The following is an 18,987-nucleotide window of genomic DNA, read 5'->3' as shown; positions in this document are numbered from 1 at the left end:
GAAGAGAATTGAAATCCGACAGATATGAACAAGCATTGCTTGCACTGACCAGAATAGAAATCAATAAAACTACATGGCTGCATGAGATTCAGGGGAGGGGTACGTGTAGCCTAGGGGAGGAGACCTTTATTCATTTTGTCTTTTTTGAGGGGAGGGGGAGGTTGGAGAAGGAAAATGTTTAAAAAGTCAATATAAAACTGATGAATATATTATGGGTGTATAGTCAGAAAAATCCATGTGTACAGTCAATGCAATATTAAATTACTATAGGAAAACATGTAGCTGCTATGACCCCCCCCCACCCCCCCCCCACCCCCCCCCCCCCCCGAGTAAGTAAAACATACATTTCTTATCTTTTGATAATTAAAAATGTGAAGTATTATGAAACTTTTATGATTTTAAAAAGCCTTACATATAAGTACCAAGAAAATTATGCCTTTGAAAATCATATAGCACTGGTAAAATGTTAATGTGTATTGTCAGTTACCGACAAGTAATGATAAAAATGTTCAAATCAAAGAAAGGAATTAAGAAAAAGATTTTTTTTTTCATTGAAATGTTCCTAGAAACTTGGGTATACTTCCACATCAAGCTCACTTTCATGTGAAGCCCTGCACAGAAGATACAATGCAATGATTCCACACATTTGACTTCCATGTGTTATCTCTATGGCAAATTAAGTGTAACGTCAGTTACCGTAATGTCAGTTACCAGCATGGTTGTGGGAAAATTATCATAGCCCCCAAAAGACAAAAACGAATTGTTTAATATTTTTACACATCTTAACCTAGTAACGGAGGTATATTTACATATTTAAATTATTACTCTATCTACTCAGGGACATGAGATATTTCAATTTTAATGAACACCCTGAAATTGCATGTCTTTTTACGTAATGTCAGTTACCGACACATTTATGCTTGCTGATGCATAAAAAAATGTGGTTACATAGGAAAACTTAGTATCAGAGTATACAGCAAGGTTCACTTTATTAACTCTATCAAAAGCAAACTCCCATCATTTGTTGTTTTAGAGATACACACAATGAAAGGTGTGAAAACATTGTGCCGTGTAATGTCAGTTACCGTGAAAATGCCCATCATCATCACCATCACTATCACCATCACCATCACCATCACATCATCATCATTATCATCATTGATCCTCATCATCATCATCATCATCATCACCATCATTATCACCACCACCATCATCATCATCACTACTATCACCATCATCATCATCATCATCATCATCATCACCATCATTATCACCATCACCATCACATCATCATCATCATCATTACCATCATTATCACCATCACCATCACATAATCATCATTATCATCATTGATCATCATCATCATCATCATCACCATCATTATCACCACCACCATCATCATCATCACTACTATCACCATCATCATCATCTTCACCATCACCATCACCATCATCATCACCATCATTATCATCATCATCATCAGATTTTCACCAAACCTTCATCAATGTGTGTCTTTATATTTTTGTGATTTTCATCACAACAAAGTTACATGAGGGTGAAATTCCACTTTAAACAGAGCAGCATTACGCAGTTCAAGCTGATTTTCATTAAGTACAAGCAATAAAAAGTCTTTCCTGTACCATGCCTATAAGTGCATTACAAATATAATATCCATACAAACATCACAATAAACTGCTATAATCAGAATGTAAATAATGAAAGCGAATCCAAGAATAGACATTACTCAAAGCATTCTCATTACTTTATTTTATTCCTATTAAAGCAATTATCTTTCAGTAAACACTCCAAACCCGATATGCAATCAAATTCGGAAACATTGAAACGTGATATTTATTCAACAATGAATCAATCTATGTATCATTTACACTATATACTGTCCCATATGTGATTTGAAAGAAACAAAGTGTTTTTATATTTCTTTTACGACTAGCAATAGGCTTCCCTCCCATTTTCATACTTACTTCAATGTTTAGAAAAACATTACCTTTTCTTAAATTCATTTATCTGTCACAACTTAATATAGTAAAATATTCTGTACCATACAAATGGACTCAATATGGAAATTAATTGTGCAAACATGCGTTAATCTATGTACAGTAAATGATATATTTCACTGAGCATGTACTTACCGTTAGCATCTTTTGCTAGCAGATCTTTTGCTGATATGACATCCACAACCATGATAAGTGGGGGAGGCTGTCAATGGAGAAACAAATTATTTCTGGTAATACGTTTCTTCAAGTGTATCAAACATATACATATACATGAAAAGTTGTTGGATGAAGACAAAAATTCTGAGAAGCAGATACAATGACGGAATTGAATTGATAGCATTATCAAAACCTACATAAATGTAAACTTGCACACTATGGCCCGTATTATAAACTCTGGTTTAAATTAAACCAGGGTCTAAGTCCAGTCTAAAATTATGGGAAGCTATGAATGTAAAAAAAAATCAAACTTTAATGCATAATGTCTATGATGCTTCCCATGCCATGGTTTAATGATGAAGAAGTCTGTAATTATCATTTTGAAAAAAATTTTACGACTTGAATGCCAAATGTGATGATATATTGATCATCTAATTATAGAAATTGATGTCACATTTGGCTCCCCATAGTCAAACCATAACTTAATACCATGGTTCAAGTCAAACCAGAGTTCAGAATATGGGCCTATAACTCCATATACGGTAGAATAAAAATACACAGTTGAGGCCAGTAGTTTACATACACCCAGGAAATTTAAAGAAAAGCTGACACTTGCCAAACATCATAAAATTTACTGTATCTTATAAAATATTTGTGCTATCATGACGAATTTGATATCAAACAAATGAGTATGTCATGCCCCTTCATCACATTGCTTTGTCATCAGGAACTGAAAAATATTTAGGTGTCATTTTTTCCCCCAAAATATTCATATTTTAGACAAATTAAAAATAAAAACTTGACAAAACATTTCATATATGTGCTAGTTACTTCTCAACACAAATATTTAAGATTACACTTTTTTGTTCAGTGGTGACATATCATGATAGAAAATGTAATATAAATCATAGATTTGACATTTACACATTTCTATGAAATGATGTAATATAATAACAAACAATAGAATACATTTGGCTCGAATATTACTTTTTTTCTTCAAAGAAAATTCGACCTGAAATATACTTTAATCCCAGTAATGTGAAAGAGCTTAATATGCTCTTTCATTTGACACCAAATTCGTCATGGTAGTATTATATTTTTGAATATATAGTAAATTATACACGATGTTTGGCAAGCAAACAAATATAACTGAATTCCATTGGTGTGTACCAGTATGTAAACTTTTGGCCTCAACTGTATATTAAAATTATTATGCTCTTATTGTCATACAAAATGAAAATCAAACAATAGGCACAATGGACATGAGAGAGGAAAATTATGTTACAGGCATTTGAGTATAAACTCTTAGCATCGTAGAGTGTATTTCAAATATAACTTACAAGGCCATGTGACACTTTCTGTAACAGAGCTTCATGTTCTTGGGGATTCATATTCAAGGTCTGTCAAGAAAAAAAAATATACACAAAAATCAATGATAGGGAAAAGAGAATCAGGTCCCTGATTAGGCCTAAAAATAATTAAGCTGCCCCCATAAGCTCAAAATTGGAAATTTGGTTCTGTCAGTTGTTTTACTTTTTTTAATACCTTCGTTGCAGCACTGCACATAGAAAATCACACACGGAATGATTTATTTCTGCTGTCAAACATGTCAAAAGGCATTAGAGTGTCTTTTTAAGTCACTGAATACAAATTTGAGCAAATTCTTTTCTCAAATCTAAAATTTTCTCACAATAACATTGCATTTTCATATTTTCGGTTTGCTAAAGAAAAAAAATATCCACTGTTTTTTTTCTTCACATTTGACAGTCAGTCGGATGAGGGAAAATAGGCCTTAAATCTAGGTAAAGGGTGGAACATAAAGAGATACGAGTAACATTTACAATTCATTGTAACTTTTTGTACATGGTTTGCCATAGTGAATTGATCAATTGTATCTTTTATGTTACAGGTCACTGTAGGGCTGGTAAATTATTGCCACCATTCATCATAGCGGCAATGCTAAACAAAGGAAAAATGACTTAAAAGCTCAGTTGAATTCTTAAATGAATGAATTTTACCATCAACATTGGTTGATAACCAGTAAACATAAACCCTACAAATTGCATCACTGTATTAAACCAACACTGCAAATCCCTGGCTTATTACGTCATCCCGTCATCATGAAAGCCTTCATATATATATGTACATCAGGTACAAATCTAGATAAAACTTTCCATGACAAAAAGAATGCCTTTTTCCCCACGCTCCCACAGTAACCCCGGAGGTACCATGCAACCAGACATTGACATTACATACTGGCTTCCTGTTGAGTTTGCTTCATCATGATATTAGGTAGCAACCGCACGCATCAACAAAGGAAGAAAACAAAGTAAATTCATGAACTCAAATTCCAAAAGACAGACTGTCTCAAGACCATTCTATAAATTGTATCATATAAATGAGTACAAACTTGTCTGCCTCCAAACATGAAACAATTCTTTTCAATTTCCTCAAAAGTCTCAAAACATGTTTCCAACCAATCAAGAAAAAGCTACGGACTCTGCCATCCATGAAATGTCAGAATAACTATTTCAAGCCATGAAATATAAACAAACCATGAATGAATGAATATGAAGATGGTGTCTGATCTTTACACAGTACAGTACTTCAAATAAATTGGGAGCATTGCTAGGGAATGCTCGCAAAAATTTCTGTTTTCAGATATCCACTTACTGGAGGATTTAAGAAATAAAGATTTTTCATTTTTTATCTGTTACAAGTCAAAATAAGGAGGAAAAAACAAAACAACAAGAACCACCCAATCTTATACAATCGAGTAGTTTATATAGTGGTGATATACATTTACCTAGTAATCAACACATTCTGATATAGAACTTACTATGGCCTACATGAATTTGTATCTCCTAAAAAAAAAAACAATGTCGGCCTAATTCTATGGCATATTGTATAAAAATGAAAGTATTTTAAACAAAGAACAAAGTACTGCTACAATCTGAAGTGCAGTCAGCAGTTGAAATTCATATTTTCAATGGTCTTTTTATCAAGCCACTGATATTCAATTATCAGGTTTTCTGAATAAACATCTTGTGCATTAATGACTCACCTCTTGCGTATACTGGAATAGTTGTGTATTTGGTAGTTCTTTTACCTCATAGGTCACACCTAGTCTCTGGTTGATTGTGACTAGAGCTGATCTATAGAAGAACTCAGCCTGAAATCAATAGAAAATAATACATTGAAGAAAGAAGGTTATAGCCACATCAGAGTTTTAGTACCCCCCTATAAGAACAACAATTTTTAAAGGACAAGTCCACCCCAACAAAAAGTTGATTTGAATAAAAACAGAAAAATCTAGCAAGCATAACACTGAAAATTTCATCAAAATCGGATGTAAAATAAAAAAGTTATGACATTTGAAAGTTTTGCTTAATTTCACAAAACAGTTATATGCACAAGAGGAGACTATGACGTCATCCACTCTCTATTTCTTTTGTTTTTTATAATATGAAATGTGAAATATTCTTATTTTCTCCTCATTGTCAAGTGATACAATGATTAATTCCTCCCTGAAAATGTGGAATTAGCATTGTTTAATACTATATGGTTCAGTCAAGTAGGTCCTTATTGTCAAACCTATAAAAAATGAAATACTGTATAATTCAAACAATAAAAAACAAAAGAAATAGTGAGTGATGGACATCATCGACTAGCTCACCTAGTTGTGCATATCACTGTTTTGTGAAAAAATAAGCGAAACTTTAAAATGTCATAACTTTCTTATTTTACATCCAATTTTGATGAAATGTTCAGCACTATGCTAGTTTGATTTTTCTCTATTTATTCAAGTCAGCATTTTCCTGGGGTGGACTTGACCTTTAAATTTTGATTTATTAGAGATGTTGCTATATTTCAATTACTAGCACCAAAATGAAACACAACTGAATCATGAAAGAAACAAAAGTGCATATATTTATATTTTACATTTGATTTTTTTTAAATAGCATTAAAATAAAACACCCTACATTGTGATATATATAGTTAATATGTAAAAAAAAAATGTCTTTTACAGATATTAGAATATGATATTACAAATAAATTGTTAAATGGGAGGAAATATACAAATACAACTTTTCATTTTATGTGTACCTTTAGTGTCATGTTAATCTTTCCCTCAAATGTATCGGTTGAATCTATAACATGATTGGTTGTAAATCTAAGGGAATAATGATATTGGTAAGAGGAGATTGTACTTATCTTAGAACTAAAAAAATCAAATTTTCACAAAAATTAAGAATGAAATCAACCAGTTTCTGCCCCTATTACCCATGACAAAAGTTTCTGCCATAGATTCTTACATGTAAGTCCCTGGTGACTACCAAGCGACAATGATGTGTGTACATAAAACACTACCAACATTTCTACATAAGTTTGCCGTAAGTACACAGATTAATGTATAATATTACCTCTCGGCTCGTTGGACGTGGAATATCTTTGTAGATCCCCCGACACTGTGTGAAATCAATGGTGGAATTGTTGTTTGCTGATTCATCCTATAAAAAAAAATGTATCATTTTACAGATGGGCATTTCCATATTAAAATAATAAACCTTTCCTACATTCGACCTCTATTTTTCTTAAGTTTTACCTCACTTCACAAACTGACCAAGTCATGGTCATTTGAGAATATTACAGACTGTCAAAAGAACCGGAAACAAGAGACAGAAAAGTTTCATGAAGGTCCGACATTTAAGGGGTCGGACGTACATATTTTATGGAATTGGCCAGATGATTATTAGCTTAAGTAAGAAATGTGTACATACAATAAAACAAATTAAATCACTTGGTAACATCATGTAGAGAATCTGATAAAATTACATGGCAGTTACTGCTGATTTACTTGTTTCACATAAAAAAATTCTATGATAAAAATGCTTACATAAAATGTATATGTATAATTATGTTGGATACAACACAATTTCAGTAAAACAATCCACAGACCCTTGCCCAAGTTACCTTGGGCATAAAGCTCAAAGCATTATTATGTACAGCAATATTGCAAAAACTGAATAAACTGCCAAAAAAAAAAACTACCTGTCAACAAGGGTTTTGTTTGGCGAGGGTTGTATTCCAGTGCAAGAAAATGCTAAGTGTGTTGATACTGCCTGCTTTGTAGGCCTACATGGAAACGTGGGTTTCCATGGACATGGGTTCGATTCTAATCTAAGCCTTGGCGTGTATTCCTTCAGCAAGAAATTTACCCACATTGTGCTGCACTCAACCCAGGTGAGGTGAATGGGTACCAGCAGGAAGTAATTCCTCAAAAAGCTGTGCGCACCAGAATCAGTAGACTAGCTTAGCCGGGGTAATATAGGAGCGCCTTGAGCACCTACAATGGAGCAAGGTGGATACGTGCGATATACGAATCCTATATTATTATTATTACATGTAGGCCCTATATTATTACATACTATATAGGGCTACCACACTGTTTTAAAAGATAAGTAGTGGTGTAAAAGAATTGTGTTCTAAAGAGTTACAAACTACATGTATGCATGTTTATGTTTTCAGTGATACAATTTATAAGAGAAACATTAATTATACAGTACCTACATGTAATACCATACACAAGATGAAATCGATTGATGAATTGTATTTGAATTGATTCTACATGTATACATGCACAGAAGATCAATGCCATTTGAACAATGAAACACAAATGAACTAGCAGGTAGAAATTGATTTCATGAAACAATCAATCCTACCCTCTCCCCACCACAAACAAAATGAAATGAGCAAACAACCAACCAATTAAATACTGTATACATGTAAGTAAATAAATGAATAAATGCTATTCAAATAAATGAATATTTGAAAATTTATAAGAAATGAAATATAGAAAATGGAATTAGATTTGAAAGGACTAAGAATGTTTACTACAGAAATAAAAAAGAAAAGAAAATGAAAGTATGTACAGGAAAAAAAGGTGAGATGTTGTCTATCCATGTTCTCAAATTATAATACATGCATGTCTCTCATATTTTCCTTTCCATTTACCAGGAAATACCCTTTTGTTGAATGCATGAAATATACATGCAGCTTCTCATTTGAATTGTAAACATGTATCTTTTCATAAAGTAGTGCAACAGCAGCCATCCCATTCAATAAAATAGATTAGGCATCATTTATACCACAGCAATTGGCCACTGATTTACCCCACCGAACACCGTAGTTGTTTTTTTTAATGCTTGCAGAATTCCTGTGACAGATGAAGCTATAGATGGAAACCTCCATTGATCTAGACTGCCTTGATTGAACAAACCAAGGCAATAACCAACCAAAACAGATCACATATATATGACAAAATTACCATGGATGGTTGGGCCCCAGCGAAGGTAAAATATATAAAACTCACTGAAAAAGAGGTTAATGATCTCACGGTTTGTGAGTTTTTTGTGAGTTGAGGATTTTATCTGTAGAGTGAAAAATTCTCTAATTGGGGATTCCTTCTGTTGGAAAGTTGTAAACAATCATTGTGAGTTTCTCCTTCTTTGTTTCTGTTATTTACTGAAAAGAATATATCATACCAAAGAGGTCGACTGGAAAGAATTCTCTTTGGATACTCTATAATTCAAAATATGACAAAGTAACAGCTGAAATATTTGGGCCAAACATTTGTGTGTACGGTGATATAAGGCAGATACTCATCTAGTGAAAGTGGTGTAATATTATATTCTTTTGGTTAGCAGTTAAATGTAGGCCTACATTTTTTGCATTAAATCAGGTCTTTAATCATAATGAAATTATATTATTATCACCTATTCAGTGAGTATTTAAAATTTTACAATAGTCTCTTGAAACAGAACACATTCTCATTGCTTGACACTTTCTGTGTAAGTAGTCATGAGGACTTCCTCTATACATGTATTTCCCCAGGTACAAGTGAAACTACTTGATTTCCTATAACAGGAAATAAGGGAAGAGGATATGAAATTTAAAATCAGGTATGGCCAATAAAGAGTGTTGATGAGTTTCTGTTTAGCTACTGTCTCAGTATCTTGGATTTGTGCCAGCGGAGAAAATATGCCTTATTCAAGATTCAAATTACTCCTTTTCTCCTCCTCCTCTTTTCATGGCTTCTCCTTCTCCTTTAACTCAACGTATTTTATGCTCTTTCCCCTCTTTATCTCCCTCTCTTCCTTTGATGAATAGGCCCTATATTAGAAATGATGTAAGTAGCACACATTTCATTCATACTGAAATGAGATCAATCACTCTGTAACATTTATTCAATTGATTTCCTGTGAGCTGGAACCTACGAATCATCGGGGATGTTTTTTCTATTTAAAACCAAGCAAAATTTTTATTTTGATGTTTCCAATCACAGCAACCAATCTTTATCCTTACCATGACCTCATGATACATGTAGGTCTAAATGTATACGTGTACTACAATTTCTTATCATCGTTGCTCAGAACTACTGTACAATTATGTATCGCATCCTGGAATATATTCAATGTGTACAAGAAATGCATGAATCATATGTTTTTGTTTTGTTTTCACTTTTTTTAAATTACAGTACATATGTACATACAGATTACAAATGAAATGTAAATTATACAAATGGGGTAACATTTGGATAATGCACACAAATATCTGCTATCAAAGGTTTTTAGATCTGTTTGCATTTTGTTGACATAGAACCCAATGAACTGCAGAATGACCTTTCTGCCAAGACATCAATCAATGCCCTGAATGTTTTTGTTAAAAGATTCTTGAGCCATATGTACCCTGGAACACAAACTTTCTCAGAAATCTTTTCAAAATCACTCTTTTCATAGTTTAATACTAAGCTTAGGGCAGATAAGTAGAGTGAAATATAGCTGATACTTCATCAGTATCCAGGGGTCTTCTAGCCATGAGGCATTGATCAGCTCCCCAATTCCAAATAATACTAGTATCAGATCACATAATAGGCTCTTTTCTTGTTGTAAGTGTTGTTGAATAAAAAATGAAAAATAAATAATGTGAATATCTTTAGAAGATAACTAAAATAAACAATAATTATTTAACAAATTAGAAGAATTTAATGGAAGGAAAATAAAGATACACAGTTAAGAGAAGGTTTAATAAGCAAATAAAAAACAACAAACAATATGGTATTTTAATTTCACTGTGCTCTTACTATATTTAAAAAAAGCTAGAAATTATTTAAAGCAATCTAATTAAAATTGCCATGTAAACTTTTCAAAAAAGTTTCATTCAAAAGTACTTTCTCAATATGGGCAACCATTTTGACTGAACATTGTAAATTATTCATTAAATGGGTTAATAATATGATTTTACAGAAAAGAGAGATATCATTCTAAATTTAAATGATTCCCATTGTCAATTCTCTGATAATAAATCAACTCAATTTTGTGAAGGATTCAAATTTTCTTTCAAATTTGGATCACATGCAGTTCACACAGAAAAGAATTTATTGGACTACACACAAATGATCGGTCAGTTCGTCTCTTATTTTCGGTATTTCAACAGTAACTTGAATGTAATATGTTGGACAATTATTGTATTGTAAGCATGCTAAAATTTCAGCCATCTGGCTGCCATGTATGCAATTGAACTTGTCAAATAAATACCATTATTGAATTGAAGTGCATTGAGTAATCCTATTAACCTCTGCAATGGACAATTCTTGAAAGATATTCTTACAGAAAACTACCATGAAAGAAAATTGGACAGGTTACAATCATTATTTTCATCTTTTAACAAACAATCTTCATGAACACCCCCCCCCCCTGGCGCTGGTCAACATGTATATTGTAGCCTTACCTGAATTGGTTTGAATGTATCTTGGCCAGCTTCTCCATCAGCAAACCTCAAGGCGATGAACTGTTCAAAGAACTTGCCGTCCATAGCAGCAACCCTGCATATGAAACAGTATTACTCATGATTACCTGGCATAGTGGCAAGACATTCTAGCAGCAAAATAAAGTGCTTCAATCTGCAGGATACTCTGAAATCAAAACCAGATGTTGCAAGGATGTTGTTGATCAATCTTAAAGGTTTGAATTTCAATATTGTGCTGAGATGATGAGGATACTAAAACCAAAGATATATTCTCTGACAAAATTTATTGTGCTGCTGTCACTTGTTTTGTCGGAACAGGGGAATGAGAGAAACGGTGACGGAATCCGATCACATCTGGTTGATCGCAGTGTTCCGACATGAGACAGCCTGGTAAATATATCTGATATACCCTCAAAATTACAAGCAGGATCTATGAAGGAGGATTGAAGTGTGGAAAATAAGAGTTCAAGAAAATTATAACATAAAATCCAAATATACTCAGATGAAAAAAAAAAACTTAAGCACACATTCTAATGAATGACTTATCTCTCAACTATTAATCAAAGGGCAAAATATAAACAAATAATACATATCAATAATAATCATTATCATCATCACCACACAGTGTACATATAAAGAAATGACCAAAAACAATAAAACATAATAATATTATATTAAGAATGATAACACAGTACAAGTCCACTTATCCTAAATGGACAATGCGACAAAAATTGTCACATTGGAGCGTTGTGGCCCAGTGGACTAGTCTTCGGACTTTGAAACAGAGGGTCGTGGGTTCGAATCCCAGCCATGGCGTAATTTCCTTCGGCAAGAAATTTATCCACATTGTGCTGCACTCGACCCAGGTGAGGTAAATGGGTACCTGGCAGGAATTTATTCCTTGAAATGCCACTGCGCTGTAAAAGGCTGCGGGGCTAAAGTCACAGTAATAATATCCAATGAAGCACATAGGGACGCATTTGGCAGTGATATGTGCTGTTGGTATTATTATTGTCGAAATAATTATCTTACCCAATAGGACAAACGTCCGCACAGAGTACACATTTTCTTGCGACATAAACTAAAACATTTCCCATTGTGAAGAGAACATCCAAGCAAATAAGATTATCCTAGAGATCAATGCACATCGTTTGAATAACAGTACTGATATGCCCTACATGTAGTTGACACTGCAAATGAATACAATCATGTTCACCATAAAAACTTAAACTAAACCACAATTACTGAAAGATGATATTTCAGAATAATCCAGTTGGATAACTTTAATTATGAAAGTTCCATACTGCAGATGTAGAGCTACGGGATACTTGGCTAGCTCCACTGAAGGATCGCAATGCAAAAACTACTTGCACTTGTATGTTATGTTCAGACCAATCTCTCTTAGTAGAGAACATTTAGGTGACATAAAAAAAAAATCAACCAACATGAGCAACCCGATGACATTTTAAAGGATTACCATGACACAGTCCTACCAAAAATCAAAGGGGGAGGGGGGGGTAGAAAACTTCCCATTGTTTTTATTTTATTTTTTTATATTCATGAATAAAGTGAGAGTGGCTGGTAGGCTTATCATGAAGTTGATTTTTTTTAAAGGCATATTTTCCACTCTCTAGAGTGTGGTGCTGGGTAAATGTCGTCTTTAGACAAGTCTATTGTTTCATAAAGCTGTCAGTAAGTTAATAGCGACTTCAAGAAAGACTGGTGAATCTTTCTTACGCGCTAATAATCACCAATGAACATTTTTGGTTATGTCATTTACCACAAGAAAGGATCACCAGTTGTTCTTATAGGCCCGTATTCTGAACTCGGGTTTAAATTAAACCCTGGTTTAAAATTGTGGTTTAACTATGGAGAGCCAATTGGGGCAAGAATCCCTCAGAGTGCATATATCCTATTTATTCACTCATATGACACACAAATAGTCTGGGAATGACAACTGAAGTATTTTTCTTCATTATGAAAGCAACAGGAAACTAAATAGTAAACATAAGAAATATACAATAAAAACAGAATTTTTGAACTTTTGGCTCCCCATAATTTTAGCACAGAGTTAGACCGTGGTCTAAGCTAAACCTGACTTCAGAATACGGGCCATAGTCACTACAAACAGCTTTATGAAACGCCCCCCCCCCCTGGTAGTCTGAAAACTCAGACCACTTTAGAATGTGTTAGACAGCAAAGGGTTTGTGCCTTCACACTACTATTCACCTGGCTTGAGAGTGGCAAAGCATTGTATATGGGAACATACAGTACATAACATTCCTAAAGACACTTACTTTTCGCTGCTTTCTTGGTAATCAATGTCCTCATCACCCGAGTCATCTTTCTCCACTATGTGATAGATGGAGTGACTTCTTCTACTCCGTCGCATCATCGTCACTGCGTCTTGTCTAGTATGTTGTCATCAAGAAAAGTTTACTTCCAATCTAGAAATCAAAAGAAAGTGAAAGGGGAGTTGTAATACAGAATATGGATCCATGCAATAATAAAGAAATAAACAACAAACATATAAGAACATTATAAAATGGCTTATATACATCCTTGGGTAATGTATTTCAAAACTAGGCTTACAAGCACTAGTGCAATATGTGACATCTAGGAGAAAAATAATAATTTATGAACGATATTTCTCCAACTTGTCTTTGTGCAAAACGAGAACTGAATTGAACCCAGTGGCAATTACATGGTTCTTTTGCCATTTATCATGGATAGGGGAGATCGGGGTTAGTTGGAACGCGGGGTAAGTTGAAACATTGTAATTTTCTTTAACGCCTTTAAATAAATTTATGCAATACTGCCCTCAATTTATTGCTACTATCAACAGCCATCCATCTCAGAGAAGTTTATAGATCAAGTTGGCCTGTTTGGGGGTATAATGGACACTTGTACCAAGCTACAAAATAAGGTTATTAATATGCCATGGTGAAGTCCCTTTTTTGTGCTGTAAGCTTATGAATGTCAAATGGGCCTCTGGGGTTAGTTGGAACAAAATTGAAGGGGCTAGTTGGAACATGTTCCAACTTACCCCAAACATAATTATGAATAAAAACATTGGGTATGAGAAAAAATGTATACAGTATTTCATACTCTTCTGAACATGTATTGTATACCATCCGTTTTGTTTCTCAGTTAGGTCTGAGTGTGCATTTAAGGCCTATTGTAGGCCTCTAATGCAATGTTAACCCTTATCAAACTGGGGGGTCAATTTGAGCCCCCCCTCGACAAATTTCGTCACTACGCCGTCGCGCGAAATATTTTGACTGCACCGCTCGGTGACTTTACTTTCAAGTCTTGCAAATCTTTTGAGACCAAATTTGCGATGCCTGGGTGCGCGGTTTCGAAATTACGCAACATTTTGTATGTGCATATCTGACCCAAAATTGCTCAAAAACATGATTCCATGTACAAGGTCAATGATGCAAATTGTGTTTTTCAACCAAAAATCATAAATGTATGATTATTTTTACTTTTGTTGGTTCAAATGGATTTATTTTACGCTATTTATGATCGCAAAAGAGTCCCCGACAAAGTTCATCAGAGAAAAACAACAAAAAACAAAGGTTTGAAAAAACAAAGAAATACAAATTAAAAAAACAAAAAATACTTATTTTTCGCTATTTTTTGTGGATATTTGTTATAAAGGTAAAAATTGATACTCTCACCAAAAATTAGCATTCTACTAGCTTAATAGATAGAGTTAAAGGCAAAAACATACCAAAAAAATTTAGGGCAAATTTCATATGCTTATTTGCATAATTAATTAGTAAAAAATATAAACAATTAATTTTTGTCATGTAAATTTGATGCAGAAGTACATGAAATTGCTGATAGTACACTTAATTGCATGTAAAATCAAACGCATTAAAGTGAAATTCTACTACACAGTTGGCTTGCGTGAGTGGCTGTATAATAGAAAACAAAAAGTTCAACAAATCCACTTTTAATATTTTGAACTTGAAAAAAATAAAGCAAATATGCTAAAATCATGTAATATTATGGTTGTAAGTAGTTTTAGTATAATTGTTATACCCCTTTCATATTGCGCTTTTCACTGGCGAAGTTCGCCAGCGAAGGGGAAAGTGTCCAGTATGAAAGCAAACCGGAGAACTTCTCCTCTTTAATGTCGTCAGAGGTCAATTTTTTTCTCTCCCGAAGTCCCCTGTACCATGGACCTATTCCATGCCTGTACCGAGATTCCGCGCGCGATAGTTGCAAGCTCCGCTGAATGCTATGGCCAAGTAGATACCCTCGAACATAATTTTTTTTTTTACTAACAATATTTATTAAAAAGCACATTTTACATGTATAAAATGCGCTAAAATATAAAAACAAGGTGATATTGTTTGTTTTTATCGTAATACTTCCAAAATATGTTGTAATTAATTTTGTTTATACCTTTTTGTAATAGGTAAGAAGTAATGTTTACAATTTTCTTTCGTTGGTTCTACAATCGTCAGTTGACTTTCCCCGGGGAAGAAATGTCAGTGCGAAAGGGTACATTTTTTTCTTCGCCGGGGAAATGAGGAATGCGAGGCGGAAAAGTTCGGTGAAAAATGAAGAGGGCAGTATGAAAGGGGTATTAATTGACCAAGCAGTGTTCCAACCTACCCCATACCATGTTCCAACTTACCCCGTATATGGGGTAAGTTGAAACGCATGCAATGGCCTTGTTCAAGGTGGATTTTTTTTCAGTAACCATCATAGAGTTAAAAAATGGTATGGGGTACATTTGAAGCCCTTAGATATATATGCTTCAAGCTGATATATTGATTGTTTCTCAAATAAAATATATTTGGATTTTACAGCCATTTTTGTCAAAAATGTTCCAACTAACCCCGATCTCCCCTAATTTGTGCATTTTGGTGCAGCTCACCAAGTATACATTGTACATAAAAATATATTGTTGCCTGGTGCCTACATAAACAAGTGGAACGCCTCTGGCAGTCTCGCCTGTATTACGCAATTTAATATAGCAGCAGTGCTAACTTTGAAAAATACTATAAAATAATCATTCACAAAAACACCATTCATATAATGACATAATACCACGTTCATTGACCATAAATGACATTTGAACGGTGACTTAAGACTTGTCAACTACACCCATGTCCACATTTCATTCACTCTATCTATAAACTTTCAAAGTTATGATGGCAATTCAACAATTACCCCAACATGGCCTAATTTTATTGACCTTAACTGACCTTTGACCTTGGTTTTGTGACCTGAAACTCACAGGGGATGTTCAGTGATACTTGATTACTCTTATATCCCAAGTTTTATGAACTAGATCCATAAACTTTCAGAGTTAGGATGGTAATTCAACAAATACCCCCAACACGGCCAAAGTTCATTGACCTTTAATGACCTTTGACCATGGTCATGTGACCTGAACTCGTACAGGATCTTCAGTGATACTTGATTACTCTTATGTCCAAGTTTAATGAACTAGATCCATAAACTTTCAGAGTTAGGATGGTAATTTAACAAATACCCCCAACACGGCCAAAGTTCATTGACCTTAAATGACCATTGACCATGGTCATGTGACCTGAAACTCGCACAGGATATTTAGTGGTACTTGATTAACCTTATGTCCAAGTTTCATGAACTAGATCCATAAATTTTTGAAGTTATGATAGTAATTCAACAAATACCCCCAACTTGACCAAAGTTCATTGACCTTAAATGACCTTTGACCTTGGTCACGTGACCTGAAACTCGAGCAGGATGTTCACTAATACTTGATTAACCTTATGCCTAAGTTTCATGAACTAGGTCCATACACTTTCTAAGTTATGATGTCATTTCAAAAACTTAACCTTCGGTTAAGATTTTGAAAATAATTCTCCCAACATGGTCAAAGTTCATTGACCCTAAATGACCTTTGACCTTGGTCATGTGACCTGAAACTCAGGCAGGATGTTCAGTAATACTTGATTAACCTTATGTCTAAGTTTCATGAACTAGGTCCATATATTTTCTAAGTTATGATGTCATTTCAAAAACTTAACCTTAGGTTAAGATTTGATGTTGACGCCGCCGCCGCCGCCGCCACCGTCGGAAAAGCGGCGCCTATAGTCTCGCTCTGCTATGCAGGCGAGACAAAAATTGAGATGTCAAACAAGTACTTTAAAAAAATGACACGGCCATCTCACTACAATGGAGTGTCCTTTTACTTCCCTGAAGCATGGATCAACACCATTTGAGAAAAGGAGTTATCTATAATCCCTTCAAGAAATAAAATGGACAGCAAAGTACTGCTGATTGACTGGGAGTGACTTTTTTTAAAAGAATCCTATTGGACAATGGCTTTAAGGTTTGCTAACAAAATGAAATAGGCATAAAACATTAATATGTATGATGATTCATAATCGTTTTAGATAACATGCAAGTACAGTTGGGACCAGCATCCAATTCAAAACCACAATTGGATTAAGTGATTTTTATCTGTGACAGGTATTCATTTAATAGCATTATTGATGGAAAATTGATTTAAAAGGGTTGAACAGAAATACATGATTTTATAAACGATGAAATAATTTCAGCATTCAACAGGTCTGGTAAATTAATCTATTTGAATATGAAACATACAAGGGCTTTCAATCAACAACAGTCACTATAAATACTCACAGATCAACAGTTATAATTGTCGATGTAAATAATTTGCTGTTAAGCAATTTCACATCCGGTAATGATTGATACTACTTTGCAAAAATAATCTCTGATTTCCTGCTGATTTCATCCCAGCTCCAATTCCAAACAGAACACATACAGTGACATAAATCTTCCTTAAGGCTGAAAAAAGGTAAAGGTACACTACCATGCTTTCTGGTACATACCGAGTATCAGTTGGACTACTACCATGAACTTCAACAGATGGGCGTAATTTAAGAATCATACGCTGGTATCAAAAGACCACTTCAGCCACAGAACTTGCCTTGCTTTGTCACACACTTCTCACACCAATAGCCTGATCAAAACAGGATTTTTGGACAGTGTTAATAATCCTAGTTTTTACCTAAATAGCCATAACCTGATTACAAATCCGCAAATATCAGGATGTGATGATGTCATCGGCTCAAGCAGGAATTACAACGAGTAAACAAACATTGACTCTCCAAGTCTCCATACATTGTATGTAGGCCACAGCACTCTGAAGCAAGATAGATCGAGCAAACTCTCTTGATTCAAATATTAGATTTGAAATCCAAAAATTTAATCTAGATGTGGATGAAGGCCTATACATGTATATATGTAAATTGATTTTTCTCTTAAATGTATTCATACCTAACAAGATAATAAGGTCTAAAAGTTACACCTCTCATTAAATGAACATTGACCAGGGATAAAGTTGAGGCTTATTCAAATTCAAGTTGAGGCTTATTTATTACGCATTGTATTGTGCCTTGCAATTTATGCACACAAAAGCGAATCTTTGAAAAGATATAAAAAGGTCTAGACTGTCTGGGGAGAAGATTCATGTATGACCAGAAAAATATATGCTTGTTGGCATCTGATATGTATGTGATGTGTTTCATGCATAAAAAATGTCCCATAGAAAATTTGATAGTGGCCTTGGCTTAACCCTATCTAGGCCGGGGGGGGGGGGGGGCCCCCTCAATGATTTGTGCAATATTTTCACTGCGCGAAATTTTTTGATTGCGGCGCTCACTAACTTTTTACTTTCAAGTCTTGCGCAACTTTTGAGACCAGTTTTGCGTCACCCGGGTATGTGGTTCCGAAATTACGCAACATTATGAAAGTGCATGTCAGACCAAAAATTGCTCAAAAAACGTGATTTTGTGTACAAACGATGCAAGTAGATGTCTTAATTTCATGCTTTTTATGATCTCAGAAGAGTCCCCAACAAATTTCATTGAAAAAACAATGAAAAACAAAAGGTAAAAAAAAACAGAGAAATACATAAGAAATTGCAAAAACAATATAATACATAAGAAAATGATTTGATATCACAATTTTGTTC

The 18,987-nt window shown here is 34.2% G+C and overlaps 1 protein-coding gene across 1 annotated transcript in view; it reads right to left on the bottom strand.

The window, feature by feature from the left end:
* The window catches only part of LOC129269418 (BAI1-associated protein 3-like), a 61,181-nt gene extending 43,197 nt beyond the window's left edge, over positions 1–17,984 (bottom strand). The window contains exons 1-7 of the mRNA XM_064105742.1: positions 17,843–17,984; positions 13,277–13,426; positions 10,962–11,055; positions 6,596–6,682; positions 5,236–5,343; positions 3,512–3,571; positions 2,151–2,217 (exon numbers count right to left, since the gene is read on the bottom strand). Coding sequence (XP_063961812.1) covers positions 2,151–2,217; positions 3,512–3,571; positions 5,236–5,343; positions 6,596–6,682; positions 10,962–11,055; positions 13,277–13,374 — 514 coding nt within the window. The 5' untranslated portion in view covers positions 13,375–13,426; positions 17,843–17,984. The remainder of the gene's footprint in view (positions 1–2,150; positions 2,218–3,511; positions 3,572–5,235; positions 5,344–6,595; positions 6,683–10,961; positions 11,056–13,276; positions 13,427–17,842) is intronic.
* Between the last annotated feature and the right edge of the window lie 1,003 nt (positions 17,985–18,987).

This window comes from Lytechinus pictus, chromosome 10 (genome assembly GCF_037042905.1).
Source record: "Lytechinus pictus isolate F3 Inbred chromosome 10, Lp3.0, whole genome shotgun sequence".
Classification (NCBI taxonomy): domain Eukaryota; kingdom Metazoa; phylum Echinodermata; class Echinoidea; order Temnopleuroida; family Toxopneustidae; genus Lytechinus; species Lytechinus pictus.
Note: the sequence above shows the minus strand (reverse complement) of the source record. Positions and strands in the feature narration are given on the sequence as shown.